This window comes from Pipistrellus hanaki (genome assembly GCF_964339955.1).
Source record: "Pipistrellus hanaki genome assembly, chromosome: 1".
Taxonomy (NCBI): domain Eukaryota; kingdom Metazoa; phylum Chordata; class Mammalia; order Chiroptera; family Vespertilionidae; genus Pipistrellus; species Pipistrellus hanaki.
The window spans coordinates 87,601,368-87,621,874 of NC_140503.1; the positions used below are offsets into that span (position 1 = coordinate 87,601,368).

Sequence of the window (20,507 nt, forward strand, 5' to 3'; positions counted from 1 at the left end):
GATCGCAGGATATTCGGTTTCCAGGTTGGCCAAGCAGAGCCCCCTGATAGGCTTGAGAGTACACACTGGACCGGACCGTCAGCTCTTTTTGTTTTGGGACTTGTACGTAGTGATGCTTCAGACCAAAGTGAAACTCGCCCTTCTCATTGATCATAGTTTGTAGGTGTTTGTAAAAATTGTACAGCTGACCAGGAGAACCATTTTTGAGCACCGGTGACATTTGTAAAAACTTTTGAGCCTTTTACACTAAGGATGGTCTTTACTTCAAAGACTGGTAAATAATGCCCCTTTGCTGTTACACCCTTAGACCATTTGAATAACACTGAATTAAAAGGTAAACAGCATTCTCTTACTCTGGAGTATTTTCAGAGCAGTCTGATTGTGATTTCATACAGAGTCCATATGGTATTTTTAAAAGACAAACACCCCTTCTCTGCACTCTGTCCCTCAGTACACTCCGATGGTACCTGCTTTACTAGCGAAGTAGTTGTACTTAAGTTCAGAATATATTTAGAAAATCAAATAAAACATAAAGCCCAAGGGCCAAGACACTATTTTGGGAGCTAGAAAGGTGGTTCTAAAGTATGGGTTCCTTTTAGGGACCGTATGAATGTAATTGTAGTCAGTAGAATAACGGAAGAGCTAATTATATTCTAATTAAAAGATTGTTAATTTTTATTATTTCGAGATAGAATTTATTTAAAGTCCTAGTTTTTACTTGAAATACTTTTTGAAACACTTTACGTAACATGGATTTATTAAAATAGTTTAAAAGAAGTTTAGCATTTCATTAACTAATTTAATGCTCAGTTTAATTTTTTTAATTGGCATCATACAAACACACTGATCTACATTATATCGTTTGTATATTTATTTTATTTTTAAATCTTAGAGCCAGGGTATATAGTGCAAAAGAGCACTCGACACTGAGACTTGACCCAACCAGCTAACTAGTTGTGTAATCTTGGGTATGTCACTCTTCTCTTGCCACCTCAATGTAAAAATTGAGAACTGGAATAAATGAAAATCTAGTAGTCCTAACTCTAAAAATCTCTCATAATGAACTTTAGTGTTCTGTGTGAGGGAATATAAATATTTATTAATGCCTCCTTTACGTTAGAAGTTTAAGAGCTCTGTAAGAAAGGTAGCAATATCTCCATTTTATTAATAAGTAGATTCAGAAGTTGTCCAATTTCCAGGTTGCAGAGTTGGGATGCACACTTAAGGTTTTCCTGACTTCAAAGCCTATGTTATTTTTTTTACATGTTGCATTGATACCTTTACACGAACCTTTAGATTTTTGTCATATTTTTTTGTTCACTGAAATTTAGTTCCAAGTATATACTTGGGAGTATATGTTTGTAATATAAAGATAAAATGATACAAAGAAGATACCAGTACCAAGACTTAAGGGTCTTCTTTAGAGTCTGTTTTAGTATGCTCTAGAACAGTATCTAATTTATGAATGCTTACTACAGTTTGGTGTAGTAGGCACTTAAAATTTTATTTAAAAATGAAAACTATTGCCAAAACCGGTTTGGCTCAGTGGATAGAGCATTGGTCTGCGGACTGAAGGGTCCCAGGTTCGATTCTGGTCTAAGGGCATGTACCTTGTTTGTGGGCACATACCCAGTAGGGGGTGTGCAGGAGGCAGCTGGTCAATGTTTCTCTCAGATGTTTCTAGCTCTCTATCCTCCCTTCCTCTCTGTAAAAATATCAATAAAATACCGGGGGGATGATACACAAATTGAGCTAAGTATTGCTCTGATTGTCACTATACCTCCCTAGAATAAACTGCCTTTTGATGACCGGGACGAATTGAGTGAAATCATAACGGACAGATACGGGGCAGACAGTTAAAAAAAAAAAAAAATTAATAAAATATATTTTAAAAAAAATGAAAGCTATAGAGAGTCACAAACATTTGGGAGACTTTGGTGAGCTAATAAATGATAATCCTTTATCATGTATGAATTTGTCAGATTTCAAGTAAATTTTTTAATGTTTCAAGAGTATTTGGTATCTAATTTTATATTAGAAAATGAGACATTAATTATAAATTTATTTTTATTCCTGTATTGCTAAAATGTGGTTTGTTGATACTTAATATCAAAATACAAAATCTTTGTAAACATTTTTTACGCATAATGATGAATATCATAAATAAGATTGTATTGGTATCTTAAAAATTAACTTGCCCCACGCCAAAACCGGTTTGGCTCAGTGGATAGAGCGTTGACCTGTGGACTGAAAGGTCCCAGGTTCGATTCTGGTCAAGGGCATGTACCTTGGTTCTGGGCACATCCCCAGTAGGGAGTGTGCAGGAGGCAGCTGGTCGATGATTCTTCTCATCGATGTGTCTAACTCTTTATTCCTCTCCCTTCTTCTCTGTAAAAAAATCAATAAAATATATTTTAAAAAAAATTAACTTGCCCCTATTAAGGTAGAATCTGCCAAAATTTAAAAACAATGTAAAAACTGCTTAATCATTATCAGGGACTCTTTCTACTCTAAGATTAATAATTCTGTGATTTTTCTTAATATCTATCACGAAGTCTTCCAACTCATCATTTAGTACTCTCACGGTTCTTAATAACTTTGATTAAGAATATGGGTTCATCAGATTCCATCTCTGTCACTGACTATAGGGGCCTTGGTCAGGTTACTTGGTCAAGTCTCAGTTTACACATTTATAAAATAGGGAAATTAATACCCACCTCATAAAGATTTCAGTATTAGAAGAGATAAAGTGTATGTTTACAATGGACCAGTGAGTGGTAGCTATTACCTCCTTGAAAAGTTTGCTTGCTTTAGGGCATAATATTTTCACGTTAAAGGAGGGTTTTTAATTGAAGCGTATAAGAATTGATAATATAAATATTAACAATCTTGCCACATGTGTAAGTTATGCTCTTTCATATTGCAATGATTGCTTAAATAGGATTAACATGGAGGAAAGTAAGAGAATAAAAGAAAAAAGGGAAGGAAGAGGTGACAGAAAAGGTACAGAATGACATGTGCCTTCAAAAATTACTCAAGTGCAGTCTGCTGGCTTGGGTTGTCTTCTGTGATAACATTTTATTAGAGTGCTAAAATAAATGCTTTGTGTGTTAGTAAGTAATAAAATACTATTGCAAATGTTTTGCTTGATAATCTAGTTTTTATTGCTTTAATTTAAAACCTATATTTGAAAATATTTACGAATATATGTAAGTTTAGTTTTTAATAAAGAACTAGGAAGTTAAATAGAAAATGTTTTGATTTTTCTTATACAACTTTTTCATGATTTAGGAGTTAAAACATGGAGCAATGTCCATAAAAAATTACATTCTAAGAGATATTTATTTTTAGAAATGAGTTTATTGTTAATGAAGAGATTAAAAGTCTATCTAATTTGAGATAGTTGACAGTTTTTGAATTTGAAAGTTTCACAAGTTTAGAAGAATGAGGTAACATTTGTGAGTCTTCTATTTTTTTTTTTAAATATATTTTATTGATTTTATACAGAGAGGAAGGGAGAGAGATAGAGAGTTAGAAACATCGATGAGAGAGAGTCATCGATCAGCTGCCTCTTGCACACCCCCTACTGGGGATATGCCTGCAACCAAGGTACATGCCCTTGACCGGAATCGAACTCGGGACCCTTCAGTCCCCAAGCCGACGCTCTATCCATTGAGCCAAACCAGTCCCGGCTAGTCTTCTATTTTGTTAGTTGATTTGTAGGGGGCAAGAACTCATTTATGCTCCAATTTAAATTTTATTGAATATTATGCGAAATAGTGTCACTGGGGTCTCTTAAAGGATGTGAAATGTTGGGGTTAATACTGATTCAAAATGTCTGATACATTACTAAAATATTAATGATTAAATGATATGTTATTTTACAGTTGATAATGATTGAATTAGCGTGCTACGTATATGGAAGGAAGCTCCTTATATTGTGTTCTCTACTTCTGTTTCTGTTTGAGGTTTTTGTTAATAAAAAAGTACTTAGACATAGGCATAACTAATAATGATAGAGTGTGGAAAGTGACCAATAAATTATTTTACCACAGAAATAGTATTCATTTTGCATGCATTTATTTAATCTCACAATTGCCAAATTGCATTAAGATGTTCTGCTTAAAATAGTGTCATATTGCTAAAAAAAAAAAAAAAAAGTCACTGCATCTGATTCTACAATACTGACATTCTTTTACTCTTACAGATTGTCCTGGGTAACATAATGCCAGCTGAGCGTAAAAAGCCGGCAAGTATGGAAGAAAAAGAATCTTTGCTAAACAACAAGGAAAAAGATTGTGGTGAAAGGCGGCCAGTGAGTAGCAGGGAGAAACCAAAAGAAGAGATCAAGCTCCCTGCCAAGAAAGAGGTTATTAAGGTCCCTGAAGATAAAAAGAAGAAACTGGAAGAAGATAAGAGGAAAAAAGAAGACAAAGAACGCAAGAAAAAAGAAGAAGAAAAGGTAAAGGCAGAAGAGGAATTAAAGAAAAAAGAGGAAGAAGAAAAAAAGAAACTTGAAGAAGAGAGAAAGAAGCAGGAAGAGCAGGCAAAACGACAGCAAGAGGAAGAAGCTGCCCAGTTGAAGTAAGAACATTATTTTAAAGATTGATGTGAGAAATGGGAAGGTGGAAATATTTGGAAAAAATGATTATATAAATAAAACTTGGGAGAACAGTTATTTAAGAGTTGGGAATATTTTGTATATTCTGTTAGTTTCACTGACTGGAGGCATGCCTATGGTGCTTTAATTCTTTGAATTAAATAGTAGTCTTTAATATATTTTTGAGATAGAGGGTAATCTGAATTAATTTGTTTTTTAAAGTTTCAATTTTTTTATGGTACATTCTCTTTTTAAGTTGAAAAATCTTTAGTTCTTAATGGCTGCTATTTGTTGAGTTCTTACTATGTGCTTGGCACTAGGAAGTGTATCAGTACGGATACTTAAGACAGTCCTAATGAAGTTTTATGATCCTTATATTACAGATTGATAAAAGTTAAAGAGGTTAAGTAACTTGCCCGAGGTCATAGTAAACAGCAGTGCACTAGGATTTGAACCTTTGTCCTTAAGTATAATTCTGTAATGCCACCCATTCTTACCTTTATCTAAACTTATTTTTAACCTTGTAAATCTATGCAAATAATATAGTAAATGGTGAAAAACAGGTAGTTTTCATAGGAAGACTACTAGGATGTAGTGCAAATGACAGTTATTGAATGGCAGGAACTCTTCTCTTTACATATATTGCTGTTTGCAAACGTAAGTTATTATGGATCTCTGGAGTAGCTCAGCCATCTACTTTCTTACAAAAGTTCTTTAGCATAGTGCTTCTATTTAAAAAAAAATTTTTTTTTATTGATTTTTATAGAGAGAAAGGGAGAGGGAGAGAGAAATAATTGTTGTGAGAGCATTGATTGACTGCCTCCTGCCTGCCCCCTACCTGGGATGGAGCCCACAGCCTGAGCATGTGCACCGATCAGGAATCAAACCGGCAACCTTTCAGTGCATGGGATCTCGGCCAATCAACTGAACTACACTTGCCAGGGCAGTACTTCTATTTTTAATGAGGAATTGACCCTTAAGTTTGGAAGGCAATAGTAATGTATTCTAGGTTTGGAATATTCAGAACCATGATTCTTGAGAGTTTCTTTCCTTTTTTTTTTTTTTTTAAAACAAATTCTTTAAAAATATTTTTTTTTATTGATTTCAGAGAGAGGAAAGGAGAGAGAACAAGAGGTAGAAATCATTAATGATGAGAGAGAATCATCAATAGGCTGTCTCCTGCATGGCACCTACTGGGGATTGAGCCTGCAATTTAGGCATGTGCCTTAATCTCCTGGTTCATGGATCCATGATCAACCACTGATCCACACCAGTGGCGCTTCTTGCTTATTTTATATTTTCTTTTTCTTTAAAAATTCACAAAGGTATTTAATTTCACTGTAACTTTTGTTCCCTCTCCCTTCAAATACAAAGAGCTTAAAACAACAACCAAAAACACATTAAAGGAAAAATTGGAAAAATTCAACTGTATGCAAAAGTAGAATGTAATAATGAACCAATACTCCCTCCCAGCACCCCAATCTGTGCAGCACCAATTATTATGTACTTCCTCCCTTCCTTTCCCCTTCCCCCTGTAGTATTTTTTGTTTGTTTGTTAATCCTCTCTGGAGGATATTTTTCCATTGACTTTAGAGAGTGTGGGAGGAGAAAGGGGGAGAGAGGAGAGAGAAACATCGATGTGAGAGAGCCACATCAATAGGTTGCCTCCCACACATGCTTCGACCAGGGTGGGGAACCTACAACCCACATACATGCCCTTGACCGCCCTTGACTGACCTTAACAGGAACTGAACTTGTGACCCTTGGGTTTGAGGGTTGGTGCTCTAACCACTTACACACAGACCAGGGTTCCCCTGGAGTATTTTAAAAGATCACATTATTTTATCTATACATATTTCATTATATATCTTAAAGTATTTTTAATGCTGATGAAAATTCAGTTAATGCAAATATATGCTGCACTCCTGCTCAAGTTATAGTTTCTTAAAGTATACTAATTATTAATCTGTGTTTGTTTGTGGCTGGGAGACTTTCAAGAAATGTTCACATGTCCCTATTCCTAGTGATGGATGCAACTTTTGTTAACATTGTGGCTTGTAGTGGGGAAAAAAATGAGAATTACAGGTGGCTCAAGGATAGTTATCTCAGGAAGATGAAAATCTACTTTTTATGGAATAAATATTTAAAAGTTACGTATTTTGGTGTCTTAGAAACCTCAAAGTCAGGTTATCCCCTTTTTTACTTCTGCCCAAGCTATTTTACTGTTTTTGCAATTTAAACACGTTTCATCTTTTTAGTAGGAATATAGGTAGATTTGTTTTTAACTATTCTTTTCAGGATACACTGAGTTTGCAGGGCTTTTACCATATAATTTTCTTCTAGTTCCTTTCCAAATTTTTAAAGTTACACTTGAAATGTAACAAGGTACTTAATTAAAGGTTTGGTTAATGCTTAAGTACGGAAAAATGGTACTGTCTCAAAACATTTTTAATGTATTTTTTTTTGGTTTGTTTTTGTTAATTCTCACCCAAGGATATTTTTCCCAAGGATATCCTCCAGGGAGGAAGGGGGTAAGAGGGAGAAGAGACAGAGAGAGAGGCAGACATTGATGTGATGAGAGAGACATTGGTTGCCTCTTGCACACGCCCCAACTGTGGCTGGGGATTGAGAACCTGCAATCCAGGTATGTGTCCTTGACTGGAAACTGAACCTGAGACTCTGGTGCATAGAGACCATTGAGCAATTGAGTGCTGAGCAACACCAGTGAGGGCAGTTTTAGGTTTGAGGCTTGGTGCACAAAATTTGTGCATAGGTAGGCTCCCTAGGCCTGGTCGGTGATCAGAGCACAAGGGAACTTCCTTACACCAGCTACCGGCTTTCGGCCAGGTCCTGCCTTCATTCCGTGCCATTCCCTGGTGGTCACCACATGTTAGCAGGGGTCCTCAAACTTTTTAAAGTGGGGGCCAGATCACGGTCCCTCAGAGAGCTGGAGGGCCGGACTATATGAACTACTAATTCCTACTGTAACACCTCGGCTGCGCTCACTGCCCAAAAAACCTGGCGGGCAGGATCAGGCTCCTCTGCGGGCCCTATGTGGCCCGCGGGCCGTAGTTTGAAGACCCCTGTGTTAGAGTGAGTGGTTGAACTCCCAAGGAGACAATTTGCATATTAGCCTTTTGTTATATTCTAGAGGCCCAGTGCACAAAATTGGTACACTAACAGGGTCCCTAGTGGCTGCTGGCTGCCAGCCGGGGCCTCCCTCCCTTCCCCGGCTGCTGCCACTGCCACTGCTGACTGGGGCCTTCCTCCTTTCCCCAGGCCAGCCCCGCCCCCTGGTCGAATTCCTAAATGACCTCCCATTCAAGGGGACAATTTGCATACTATGTTTTTATAATATAGGAGGATTTTTCATATTAAGCATCATGTGCTTTATCTGTTTGTTTATTTTTTTCAGCTTCATTGAGGTATAAATGCCAAATAAAAGTGCTTTATCCATTTAGCTTACCAGTTGGCAGACTGATTTTTAATTTAATTATTTAAAACATCTCCTCTACCATATATGGTATTATCAGTACAGAGTTCATATCTTAAGTCATTAATAAAATGTCTTTAAAAGTAGTGAAAGGGCCTTTTGCATTTTTTGTTCTTAATGAGATTGTGATGCTTATGTGATTACTTTTCATTGACTTTCACTTATATGGGTTTTGGCAGTGATGCTTTGAAGTAAACAGGGTATTTTATTTGTTTGCTTTTTTTTATATAGAGAGAAAGAGGAATCTCTTCAGCTTCATCAGGAAGCATGGGAACGACATCAGTTAAGAAAGGAGCTTCGCAGCAAAAACCAAAATGCTCCGGACAACCGACCAGAGGAAAATTTCTTTAGCCGACTAGACTCAAGTTTGAAGAAAAATACTGCTTTTGTCAAGAAACTAAAAACTATTACGGAGCAACAGAGAGACTCCTTGTCCCATGATTTTAGTGGCCTAAATTTAAGTAAATACATTGCAGAAGCTGTAGCTTCTATTGTGGAAGCAAAGCTAAAAATATCTGATGTGAATTGTGCTGTGCACTTATGCTCTCTGTTTCACCAGCGCTATGTCGACTTTGCTCCATCACTTCTACAGGTTTGGAAAAAACATTTTGAAGCAAGGAAAGAAGAGAAAACACCTAACATTACCAAATTAAGAACTGATTTACGTTTTATTGCGGAATTGACAATAGTTGGGATTTTCACTGACAAAGAAGGTCTTTCTTTAATCTATGAACAGCTTAAAAATATTATTAATGCTGATCGGGAATCACATACTCATGTTTCTGTGGTGATTAGTTTTTGTCGACATTGTGGAGATGATATTGCTGGACTTATACCAAGGAAAGTAAAGAGTGCTGCAGAGAAGTTTAATTTGACTTTTCCTCCTAGTGAGATAATTAGTCCAGAGAAACAACAACCTTTCCAGAATCTTTTAAAAGAATACTTTACATCTTTGACCAAACATCTGAAAAGGGACCACAGGGAGCTACAGAATACTGAGAGACAAAACAGGTGATTTTCAAATGTTTCTCAGAATTGAGAATTTATTTTGGAGCTCATACTTAAAAATGTTTAAAGTCTTCATTCCTCTGAAAGAACTTGTGGAAAAGGGCTCATTGCAGGTGATTTCTTAACATTCCAGGAAAATTTCAAAGTGTAACAATTTAAGTACTCATGTTAACTGAGTCTATTCATAGATTTTTGAGTCTGATTTTAAAAGAAAGCTGGCAAGCATATCGTGATTTTTACTTTGGATTTGTTTTCTTGTGATTTAAAAAGTCACTGTTGAGGGATAAGTTTTCTTTTTTTTCTATCACTTTAACTTATCTGCTATTCTTTTTCTGTGTGTTTATTCCCACTCTTTGCTCTCATTGTTTTGTATTTTAATTTATTGATATCACTATTGATACTTGCTTTTTAAAAAAAATGGGTTCATTATCGATGGTATTTTAGATCAGAAATTTAGAAAATAGTGTACCAAATTTACTATGAAAAAAATAATTTAAAATACAACAGTGTGAATTGCATTAATAGAAGTCTTTCTTCTAAGGATATTCATTTATAATTCTAGAGAAATGATGTATGTGCATATGGTAATTAGTGAAGACACCTGATTTGGTACCACCTTTGTTCTTACAAGATATTGTAGACTACTGTGTAACATCTCTACCTAAGAACCCTCAACAAACTACAATTAATAGTAGTAGTTGGTTGGCTTTAGTTCAGTTTCTCCAGATGGTGGATTTGGAGGAGGACTGAGGGGGTACAGAAAGGAGGCAATAGCAATAGCTTTTGCCTGAATACTTTGCAACTGTTTAACATTTATGGTTGAAATTGTGAAATTGCTATTGATCATGAAATAATATGGGGAGTACATATTTCTATTTCCTTAAGACTTTAGTTGGGAAGGACAGACTCATTTAAGTAGTTACCAATAGAAAGTGAATGATTTAACCAGAAGAGAAGGCTAATATTGTTCATGCCAATTTAGTTAGGTCAGGGTCAAGATAGGTACAGAGGCTATACTGGTAAACCTTTCGGTGGTTGATGGTTACTAGAGGTGAGAATTTAAAATGGCAATAGTGTTCCTCAATGTTTCTTAAAATTAAAATTAATCCTTGTTTTGTGGTTTGAGTAGTGAGGACTGTTTTAAACTTTGAAGGGGCAACGAGAATGTATTTACATAGTCAGTAATGAGTTAAAAAGGAAAACAGTGATCCTTTATTAATAAATCTCACATATTTAAGGTTTCTTAATTATGGTTTACATAGTGTTTTGTCTTTTTTCTATCTTTTTCCTTTTCACATATGTTCTACCTAATATATCACAACTGATTTTCTAAGTATGCTTTTATTTTTATTGGCTACTTTAAGGATTTTATGTGTTTGCTTTTGATTGGCCTCTCAGAAGCATAGAGGCTAGAGAGATTCTACAATGACTTAACCTAATCACCTTTCCAGTGTAGCAATCCATTTTACAGATTATGTGACACAAATTTTTTCTCTAAAAACCTCTCCAAGGTGATTAGTGCTCTGAGCCATTCCAAAATTGGACACATGTATTTGCTGGGAATTCAAGCTGAAATTTTAACTCCCCATAAAATGGTTCCCTTTAACTTACTACTTTTTTCTAGTACAGATGGAATAAAGCTACTCAAAGAGAAGCCATGACCTGTTTACCTGTTTACAGTGACTTAAGTACAGAAACTGAGAATAAGCATTTAGACATTTTAATAGCAATTTTCCATTGTCTTGCTATTGTTACTATATTTTATAAGTGTCTGTGAGGACTGGAAAAAAGTTATTCCTTTATCACAGTTTGAGAAGTACAGACTTCTTATTCAGATATTACTCAGACTATCAAAATACAGGATGGGCCAAAAGTAGGTACAAAGTTGTGAGTATGCGAAACACAGACTTTATTCTTGTATTATCATTTATTAATTATTGTATTATTTTCCATATGAACAACTGTAAACCTACTTTTGTCCCACCCTGTCTTTGCAAACTGCTCAGATGTTTCTCTTTCATGTTCTTTAGGCTAAATACCTCTGGTTCCTTCAGTTTGCTCCATGATTTTCAGATACTTTACTGTTTTAGGACATTTGTTTTGGATGCATTGTTTTTTGCCTAGGACCTACAATTCCATTAGTTTTATAACTGCCTTGTCATACTTTGGATTTTTTTTAGGCTTATATACATCTTAAGCCTACTTTCTTTTTATTTTTTAATGTATTTTTTATTGATTTCAGAGAGGAGGGGGGAAAGAGAGAGAGAGATCGATCGATCAATGGTGAGAATCATTGATCTGCTGCCTCTTGCACGCCCCCTACTGGGGATCGAGCTGGAAACCCAGGCATGTGTTCTGAGTTGGAGTCGAACTGTGACCTCTGGTTCATAGGTCAGTGTGCAACCACTGGCTGGGCTAAAGCCTACTTTTTTTTTTTTTTTTTTTTAATATATTTTATTGATTTTGTATAGAGAGGAAGGGAGAGAGATAGAAACATCGATGAGAGAGAGTCATCAATCAGCTGCCTCTTGCACACTCCCTACTAGGGATATGCCCGCAACCAAGGTACATGCCCTTGACCGGAATCGAACCCGGGACCCTTCAGTCCCCAAGCCGACGCTCTATCCATTGAGCCATACCGGTCACGGCTAAAGCCTACTTTCTTTTTTTTTTTTTTAATTTCTTTTTTTTTTATTTTATTGATTTTGTACAGAGAGGAAGGGAGAGAGATAGAGAGTCAGAAACATCGATGAGAGAGAGTCATCAATCAGCTGCCTCTTGCACACCCCCCACTGGGGATATGCCTGCAACCAAGGTACATGCCCTTGACCTGAATCGAACCCTGGGACCCTTCAGTCCCCAAGCCAACGCTCTATCCATTGAGCCAAACCGGTCTCGGCAAGCCTACTTTCTTAAATGAACTGTTGCCAAGCCATTTCTTCATCTTGAGCTAGAGAAATATTTTTTTAGACTTAATTTCAGACTTATCGCTTATAAACTTTATTTAGATGTTTTTGGCATAGCATTTTAACCTAATGATAATTTTGAACATTGATTATATGTGTATTGTTAAGTGTACTTATCCATTGGTCACTTGCAGCTTGATATGTAGATCTGTTTTTTCATTATTCAAGTCACTATGGGAATTTTATACAGCAGGATATAGTAGTATTAAAGAGCACACTTTTGTGGCTTTTCTCCAGAAACTTTCACACATTTAAATACAGAACCATTAACCTGTTAGAGGAGGTTATTTATTTAGTGTAAATTGATCTTAGCAGTGTAATAATAATTTTGTCATAGGAGATTATCTACTTAGATGTAATAGTTTGGGGGATGTGAGAATCTTAATCACAATATGGAAAATAATTGGCATGTGGCTTAATAAATAACTCAGGCTTCAGGATATCTTCACTTTGAGCAGCCTCTCGTAAAGTGATTTAAATACCTGACTGAGCAAAGAAGACTTGAAGAATGGATTAGTGCAGAGTTTCTACTTGGTCTAATGTTAGTCTCCTTTTTTCTAAGAGGGCATATTACAGTGTACTGTTAAAATCACCAGTTTCCAACATTTTCTCCCTCCTAATCATTATCTAGTAGGTGTTTTGAGGTTTTTCTATATCATGGGAATAAATTATGGGCAGTAGTTTCCCCCAGTATTGTTTCTCTTTAACATGATAATGCTAGTTTAGAATCTAAGTGGATATTTAAGACTCATACACAGTTAAATTATTTTAAGCCTTTATTCAATGTCTGATAATGATGGTTTAAAAAAATCAAACATACAATTTTTAAATCTATAATCCCAAGTGCTCTTTGTCATTTTAAGTAGCTTGGGAGATGGCAGTTACATGTACTCCCCATGTTATTTCATTCTTAAGTTGTGAAGTCCTAGTCTGTGCTCATTTAACCAGTTAAAAAAAAGAGTAAAAACATCTTTGATATTTTCTTAAAGACATTAATGAATGATTGAAAGCCAGTACAGTAATTGATTGAGACTCACTGAGTCCCAGCTGTTCTTTTCTCATGTTATCTGGGCTGTTACCATAGGTATTTGAAAGTTTGTTCTGTTTCTAAGCCCCTGGGGGATTTAGATATTACAGCAATCTATACAGCTGACCCTAGGGTTGGGTGAATTCTATTAAACTTAAGTTTATAAGCTTTTTGTGCTTAAAACAATATTTTAAAAAATACATTTTGGTTAAATGACCTGGAGAGTATAGTATTTATACATTTAAAAACATCATCTAGTAGTATTTTCCAATTTAGAGTTAATAGCTTTACTTGGTAGATTTTGCTTGGTAGATTTTGTATTATAGTCAATGTTCTATACTTGAGATATACTTTATACTTGGAGATATTATTCTCATAGAAGTAATATAACCTAATATAACTTAATGTTAATTGTGTAATAATTGTTTCTTGCAGTATAGTGAAATGTCAGAATTTTTGCCTGAATAATTTTGAAGTGTCTTAATTCCTTTTTCCCTACTAATTGATGGGAATGGTGACAAGTTTCTCTATTCAATACTGGTGAATTACAACCTTCATAATTGCAAACAGAGTTCAGCAGCAGTAAGTGATTTGCGTTAAAGTTTATTAAAAAAAAAAAAAGAAAGAATGTAGGTAGAATGTAGGCTTTCCCTCCATTTTTAATAAAATCAGGAGGTTTTTTTTTTTTTTTTTTAATTATTAATGCAAATTAAAGAGACATTACTAATGCTGAAACTTAAAAACACATTGACCTTAAATTAAATAGTGTTACCTTTCACTTTTTTTCAGGGTAAGTTGTACCTTACCTTTACAGGTAGATTGTTCGATAAACTGTGTAGTATTTAAGCACTAGTAAAATGTTATGTCATTATGCTTTTTTTAAAAATATTTTTTATTGATTTTTTACAGAGAGGAAGAGAGAGAGGGATAGAGAGTCAGAAACATCGATGAGAGAGTCATCGATCAGCGGCCTCTTGCACACCCCCTACTGGGGATATGCCTGCAACCAAAGTACATGCCCTTGACCAGAATCGAACCCTGGACCTTTCAGTCCGCAGGCCAATGCTCTATCCACTGAACCAAACCAGTTTCGGCTCATTATGCTTTATTAGACTCAGGGGCTTTAACAGTTTTATAACTGCTTTAAAATTGTTACCTCCTTGTAGATATTCTCTGATTTTGATTCAGTTACTTTGACGTTGTTTAAAAATATTATACTTTGACGTTGTTTAAAAATATTAGATTTTCCTGGCTGGTGTAGCTCGGTTAGAGCATTGTCCCATACACATAGGCTTGATTCCTGGTCAAGGCACATGCCCAGGTTGTGGGTTCAATCCCTGTTGGGATATGGACAGGAGACAACTGATCAATCTCTCTCTCTCTCTGACCCCCAACCCCCATTCCTATCTCTCAAATCAATAAAAAAAACGTGTCCTCAGGTGAGAACTTAAAACTTTTATATAATAAAATCCTAATATGCAAATCGACCTAATGGTAGAATGACTGGTTGCTATGATGTGCACAGATACCAGGGGGTAGATACTCAATGCAGGAGCTGCCCCCTGGTGGTCAGTGAGCTCCCACGGGGAGTGCTGCTCAACCAGAAGCCGGTCTCATGGCTGGTGAGCGCAGAGGCAGTAGTGGGAGCCTGTTCTGCCTCTGCCGCAGCGCTAAGGACCCTTTGGGGGATGTCCGCCTGCCAGCCTAGGCCCACTCCTAAGCTGGCAGGCGGACATCCTCCTAGGGGGTCCCAGAGTGTGAGAGGGCGTAGGCTGGGCTGAGGGACTCCCCAACCCTCACAACAGTACATGAATGTCATGCACAGGGGGCTATATATTAGAGGCCTGGTGCATGAAAATTCATGCACTGGAGGGGAGTCCCTCAGCCTGGCCTGCCCCCTCTCACAGTCCGGGAGCCCTAAGGGGTGGGAGGCGACCCAGCGATCAAGGAAAGACGATCCTCATCATACCTCTGCTGCTGCCACTGCTGGCAGCACAGGCAAGCCTTGGCTGGCCCTGGTTACCTGAGCCTCGGGTGGCTCTGGGCAGCCACCATCCTAGGCTTGCTTGCACCTCGGGCTGGCTCTGGGTGGCTAGGCAGACAACATCTAAGGCTTGCCTGTGTCTTGGGCTGGCTCTGTGCGGCTGAGGGGCTGAGGGGACTGGGGGACTCTGGAGGTAGGCGCCCCAGCAGGGCTGAGGGGACTGGGTGCCACCATCTTGTGGCTGTAGGCTCCACCATCTTTGAGGGTAGGGCAGTCAATTAGCATATTCCCTCATTGGCTGTGGGTGCTGCCATCTTTGAGGACGGGGAAGCAATTAGCATATTCCCTCTTTATTGGCTGTGGATGTCGCCATCTTTGCAATAGCATCAGGGTCAATTAACATATTCCCTCTTTATTAGCTATAACCATGGTTGGCAAACTGCAGCTTGCGAGTCACATGCAGCTCTTTGGCCCCTTGAGTGTTGCTCTTCCACAAAATACCATGGCCTGGGCGAGTCTATTTTGAAGAAGTGGTGTTAGAAGAAGTTTAAGTTTAAAAAATTCGGCTCTCAAAAGAAATTTCAATTCTTGTACTGTTGATATTTGGGTCTGTTGACTAATGAGTTTGCCGACCACTGAGCTAGGATATTTGCCCAGCCAGCATGCGCAGTGGTTGAGCATTGACCCGTGAACCAGGAGGTCACAGTTTGACTCCCAAGTCAGTGCACATGCCCGGATTGGGGGCGTGATCCTCAATGTAGGGGGTGCAGGAGGCAGCCGATCAATGATTCTCTCTGATCATTGATGTTTATCTCTCTCTCCCTTCCTATATGAAATTAAAAGTATCTTTAACTGTGCTCTAGTTCCTTTTTGCACAGGATTATAAAAAAAAAAAACCAAAAAAATGTAAGTTAATACTCATGAAATTTAAGTTATTCTTGTGAAAATTTGACATTGTGCTGAAGGAGATGAAAAGTAAAACCTAGTAGTTTTCTTTAATTTTTTAAATATGTTTTTATTGATTTCAGAGAGAGAGGAAGGGAGAGAGAAACATTGATGAGAGAAACATCAACATCGATTGGCTGCCTCCTGCATGCCCCCCACTGGGGATTGCGCCCACAACTGGGGCATGAGCCCTGACCAGGAATTGAACTGGAAACCTCTTGATACATGGGTTGATGCTCTTATCACTGAGCCACACCACCCGGGCTCTAGGAGTTTTTTATGGGTCTGCTTCATGATTACTTTTTCAAGATTTTAACCATGTTTTCTATGTTATTTTGAGTGATTCCATAGGTCGAAGCTAAAATGGATTTTCTGTTCTTGTCATGATTTTTTTCTTTTTAATTTGAATATTTGAAGATCAAAATAATATTGGCATTGAGGTTCTTGCCTTTTCAACAGTGGGCTCTACCTTTTTTTCCCCCCCTCTCAGGAAAATACTGTTTTTATGATCTTAAATGATCATAATACCCTTGAAAGAAATCTCTATTTTGAATGTGATAAATCAGATTTAGGGATTAAAGATCTTGCCCAGTGTGACTTACCCTGTTTCCCCGAAAATAAGACAGTGTCTTATATTAATTTTTGCTCCCAAAGATGCGCTAGGTCTTATTTTCAGGGGATTTCTTATTTTTCCGTGAAGAATACGGTACACATTTATTGTTAAATGAAAATAAAGGAAATTTATTACCTGTATACAGTACGGTAGTATGGTAGTTGTCAACACACACCAGACAAACTGTGAATCCTACAGTATCAAGAATTTACTCATTTATTCAATGACAATCATATCATCTTCTGGAACATCATAACAATCCAATTCCTGAATTTCCTGGTGAATTTCTTGTGACTCCATTTCTTTCAGAATCAGTGGACCAAATCTCTCATGTTTAGCCTAGAGGGGCCTTATTTTCGGGGGGGGGGGGGGGATGCCTTATATTTCACTCAGAAGGAAACCTGTAAGTAGGTCTTATTTTCAGAGGATGTCTTATTTTCGGGGAAACACGGTAGTAAGTGACAAAATCATTTTCTTTCCTTCCTCTTCATACTATATTTTCCACATCTTCCTTAGTAGTCATCTTCATCTGCATTTAGTACCTGTACTTTTTAAAGTGTCTAGTAACTACATTAGCCTTTCAGTACTTACCAAGCCTTTCAGTACTTACTAAGTTCAGTACTTACCAAACAAAAGAAGGACCCCAAAAAAGGATATAAAACTAGCACCTTCAATATATCGAAAGCTTGCCTTTGACATATGCATTTGAGAGACATTCTAATTTCAGTATTATCAAGTGGGTAATTTTAATTTGAAAGTCAGTACTGTCTGAAGCCAGACTTGCTTGGGCTCAAGTTCTAGATTTGTGAATTTATGTCTGTGAAAGCACTTAATAATAGTATCTGGATCATTTTAAGTATAATAAATGTTAGTTCTCTCTTAATATATTGCCTGCAATAATCCTTCAGAAATTTTTTAATAATATATTTTTATTGATTTCAGAGAGGAAGGGAGAGGGAGAGAAAGATAGTAATATCAGCAATGAGAGAGAATCATTGATTGGCTGCCTCCTTACATGCCCACACTGGGGGAAAGCTCCCATCCCGGGCATGTGCCCATGATTGGAATCAAACTGGGGACTCTTCAGTCTACAAGCCAATGCTCTATCCACTGAGCCAAACTAGCTAGGGCCAGTATGATTTTGCAATGAGAATTTCTCTTTGTGCATCTTATGATTTGAAAATTTATATGCTAGCTGTATTTTAAAAATTAATTTTTAAAATTATAAAACAGTAGTAAACAGTATACAAAATAAAAGAAGTAACAAGATTTATGAGATAATGCTTGATTTAAGAGTGGACTATTCGCTATTTTCTGTCAGCTTTAATATAAAAACACTCCAGAAATCAAGGATTGATGTACCCTAGGGATATTTTCAGACCATGATTTCTTACATATATTGGGTGATTGGCTACTTTCTTTTATTTTTGTTATAATGAATATGACTTGGAATTAATATTGTTTCATTGTTTTTCATATGTGATATGAGAGAAAGAGCTCATTTATAATACATTTAATAATGATACTAAGTTAACTCAAATTATGACAGGGGTCGGCAAACTTTTGTCCATAGGCCAGATTAGGTCCACCACTATTTTTTTTTTTTTTACGGAGGATATGCTTTCATTGATTTTTTACAGTTTTTTTTTTTTTTTTTTTTTTTTGTTAGAGAAACATCAATGTGAGAGAGAAATATCTGTCAGTTGCCCCCCAACTGGGGATTGATCCTGCAACCTATGTATCTGGCGACACTCCAAGCACCTGAGCCACTTGGCTAGGGCAATTCTTAACCCTTCTAACATAAGTTGCTTCAGCATAAACACTTCAGTTTTTATTAATTAACATTTTTTCCTAATACATTGCAGAACATATGAGTAGTATTTATTAAATCATTTATTTAATTTTAGTGACTTTTTTAAACTTCCAAAATGACATTGTAATTGAAAGTTCTAATAAGCTCATTCAAAGTAATGTTAGTAATTTCTTTCGTAGTTTCAATATTTTTAAATGCTTTACACTTTTGTTTTAAGCTTTAAAATTTAACCATAAAGCCAAAAGAAACTTTGTTTTTGCCTGTAAAATTAGTCTGAAATAAATGGAGAGAGAAACTTCTTTATGACAGTATTTTTAGTTTTAAGGGAAATGCTTTTTATTAAGGATTAACTATTATGATATTTTACTAATCTGTCCATACAATTATATGGTCTAATGTATATTTAAATCATAAGAAAATGATTGACAATTTCTCATTTTAGATCCTAATAGGCCATATTTTGAAAAAAAATTTTGGGAGTGAATAAATAGTAACTAATATATATACATTGATCTATCTTGTGCTTGTAATGGGAACCGATATTCTTAAAATAGAAAATGCTATTTGGAATGTTACAAGATATACACAAAAGTAGGTAGGAATGGAGTAAGATGGGGAAATCTGGAAAATGTTTTAAATAAGCAGGAATGAATAAATGTAGGCATAGTCTTTCTACTTTATTTTTTGTAACTTTTAAGAAGATAACCACAAAAAAAATCTTCTAAAGCATTTTTTTCCTTGTTTATAGGAAAACTCAAATGACAAGGAACTAAAACAATTTTATATATATTGCTTTTGAAAATCACTTTATAATTGACTTTGTGAAATCTGTCATTTGCATTTAGATTTATAAATTTCAAATGTTACACTACTGCATAAATTTTAATTATTTAAAAAACTAGATCTAGTTATAGACATATCAACCATCTATACTAACATAGTAAGATTTTTAATTCACTATATATTTTGAAAATTTTCAATCGTTTTGCATTTCTAATTAAGGGTGACTTAGTAAACTGTTTACAGAGTGGAAGAGAAGTTGTGTCCTCTGCTCCTAGAAATGACCTGGGCTTGGTTAAGTGGATTGTTCAGTTAATATTTGTTACATGGATAAATAACCAGTACTTGCACAATAAATTAAGAATTGGCTATGTAGAAGATAATTGCTTTTTCCAAAAGATAATGTTGATTCAAATATTTGTGAATGTTTAAAGATACTCGTTCTGCCGAAACCAGTTTGGCTCATGGATAGTGTCAGCCTGCGGACTGAAAGGTCCCAGGTTCCATTCCCGTCAGGGGCATGTACATTAGTTGCGGGCACATCCCCACTGGGGGGTGTGCAGGACACAGTTGGTGGATGTTTCTCTCTCATTGATGTTTCTAGCTCTCTATCCCTCTCCCTAACTCTCTGTAAAAAATAAATAAAAATAAATAAATAAAGATACTGGTTCTTTCTAGTAGTATAACTTATTTTTGAAAAAGAACTCATTTAGGTTGTATCAGGAGTTATTTTAAGTATTTTTGATTAACCATGTTTCTGAGGGGAGTATGACTCTAATAAGATTAAATAATTTTTATTTAGTGGCATAATGTTAAATTTTATGTTTGCAGGCATGATTGTTAATCATACTTAATCTTTGAAGAACCAGTGTTAAAATGTAATTGCTTAGGTGAATTGTATACAAATTTTTAGTTTTTAGCTATATCTTGAAAATGTTTAATAAAAATATGTTGTCAAAGAATATTGTAGTAATAAGCTTGTGTGATATGTGGAACATATGATCATATGTATTTTGATAGGATTATCAGTTTTAAATTTTTTTTTTAATAGACGTATTCTACATTCTAAAGGGGAGCTAAGTGAAGATAGGCATAAACAGTATGAGGAATTTGCTATGTCTTATCAGAAGCTGCTGGCAAATTCTCAATCCTTAGCAGATCTTTTGGATGAAAATATGCCAGATCTTCCTCAAGACAAACCAACACCAGAAGGTAAGATATTCTTAAAAACAAATATTATAATTTTTACTAAGTACTATCATTAAAGAATATTATTTG

The 20,507-nt window shown here is 36.0% G+C and overlaps 1 protein-coding gene across 2 annotated transcripts in view; it reads left to right on the forward strand.

Annotated features, from left to right (window-relative positions):
- Positions 1-20,507, forward strand: part of UPF2 (UPF2 regulator of nonsense mediated mRNA decay) — a 108,323-nt gene that overhangs the window by 888 nt on the left and 86,928 nt on the right. For both annotated transcript variants that reach the window (XM_084875639.1, XM_084875640.1), the window contains exons 2-4: positions 4,208-4,584; positions 8,325-9,104; positions 20,281-20,441. In XM_084875639.1, coding sequence (XP_084731765.1) covers positions 4,226-4,584; positions 8,325-9,104; positions 20,281-20,441 — 1,300 coding nt within the window. In that variant the 5' untranslated portion in view covers positions 4,208-4,225. The remainder of the gene's footprint in view (positions 1-4,207; positions 4,585-8,324; positions 9,105-20,280; positions 20,442-20,507) is intronic.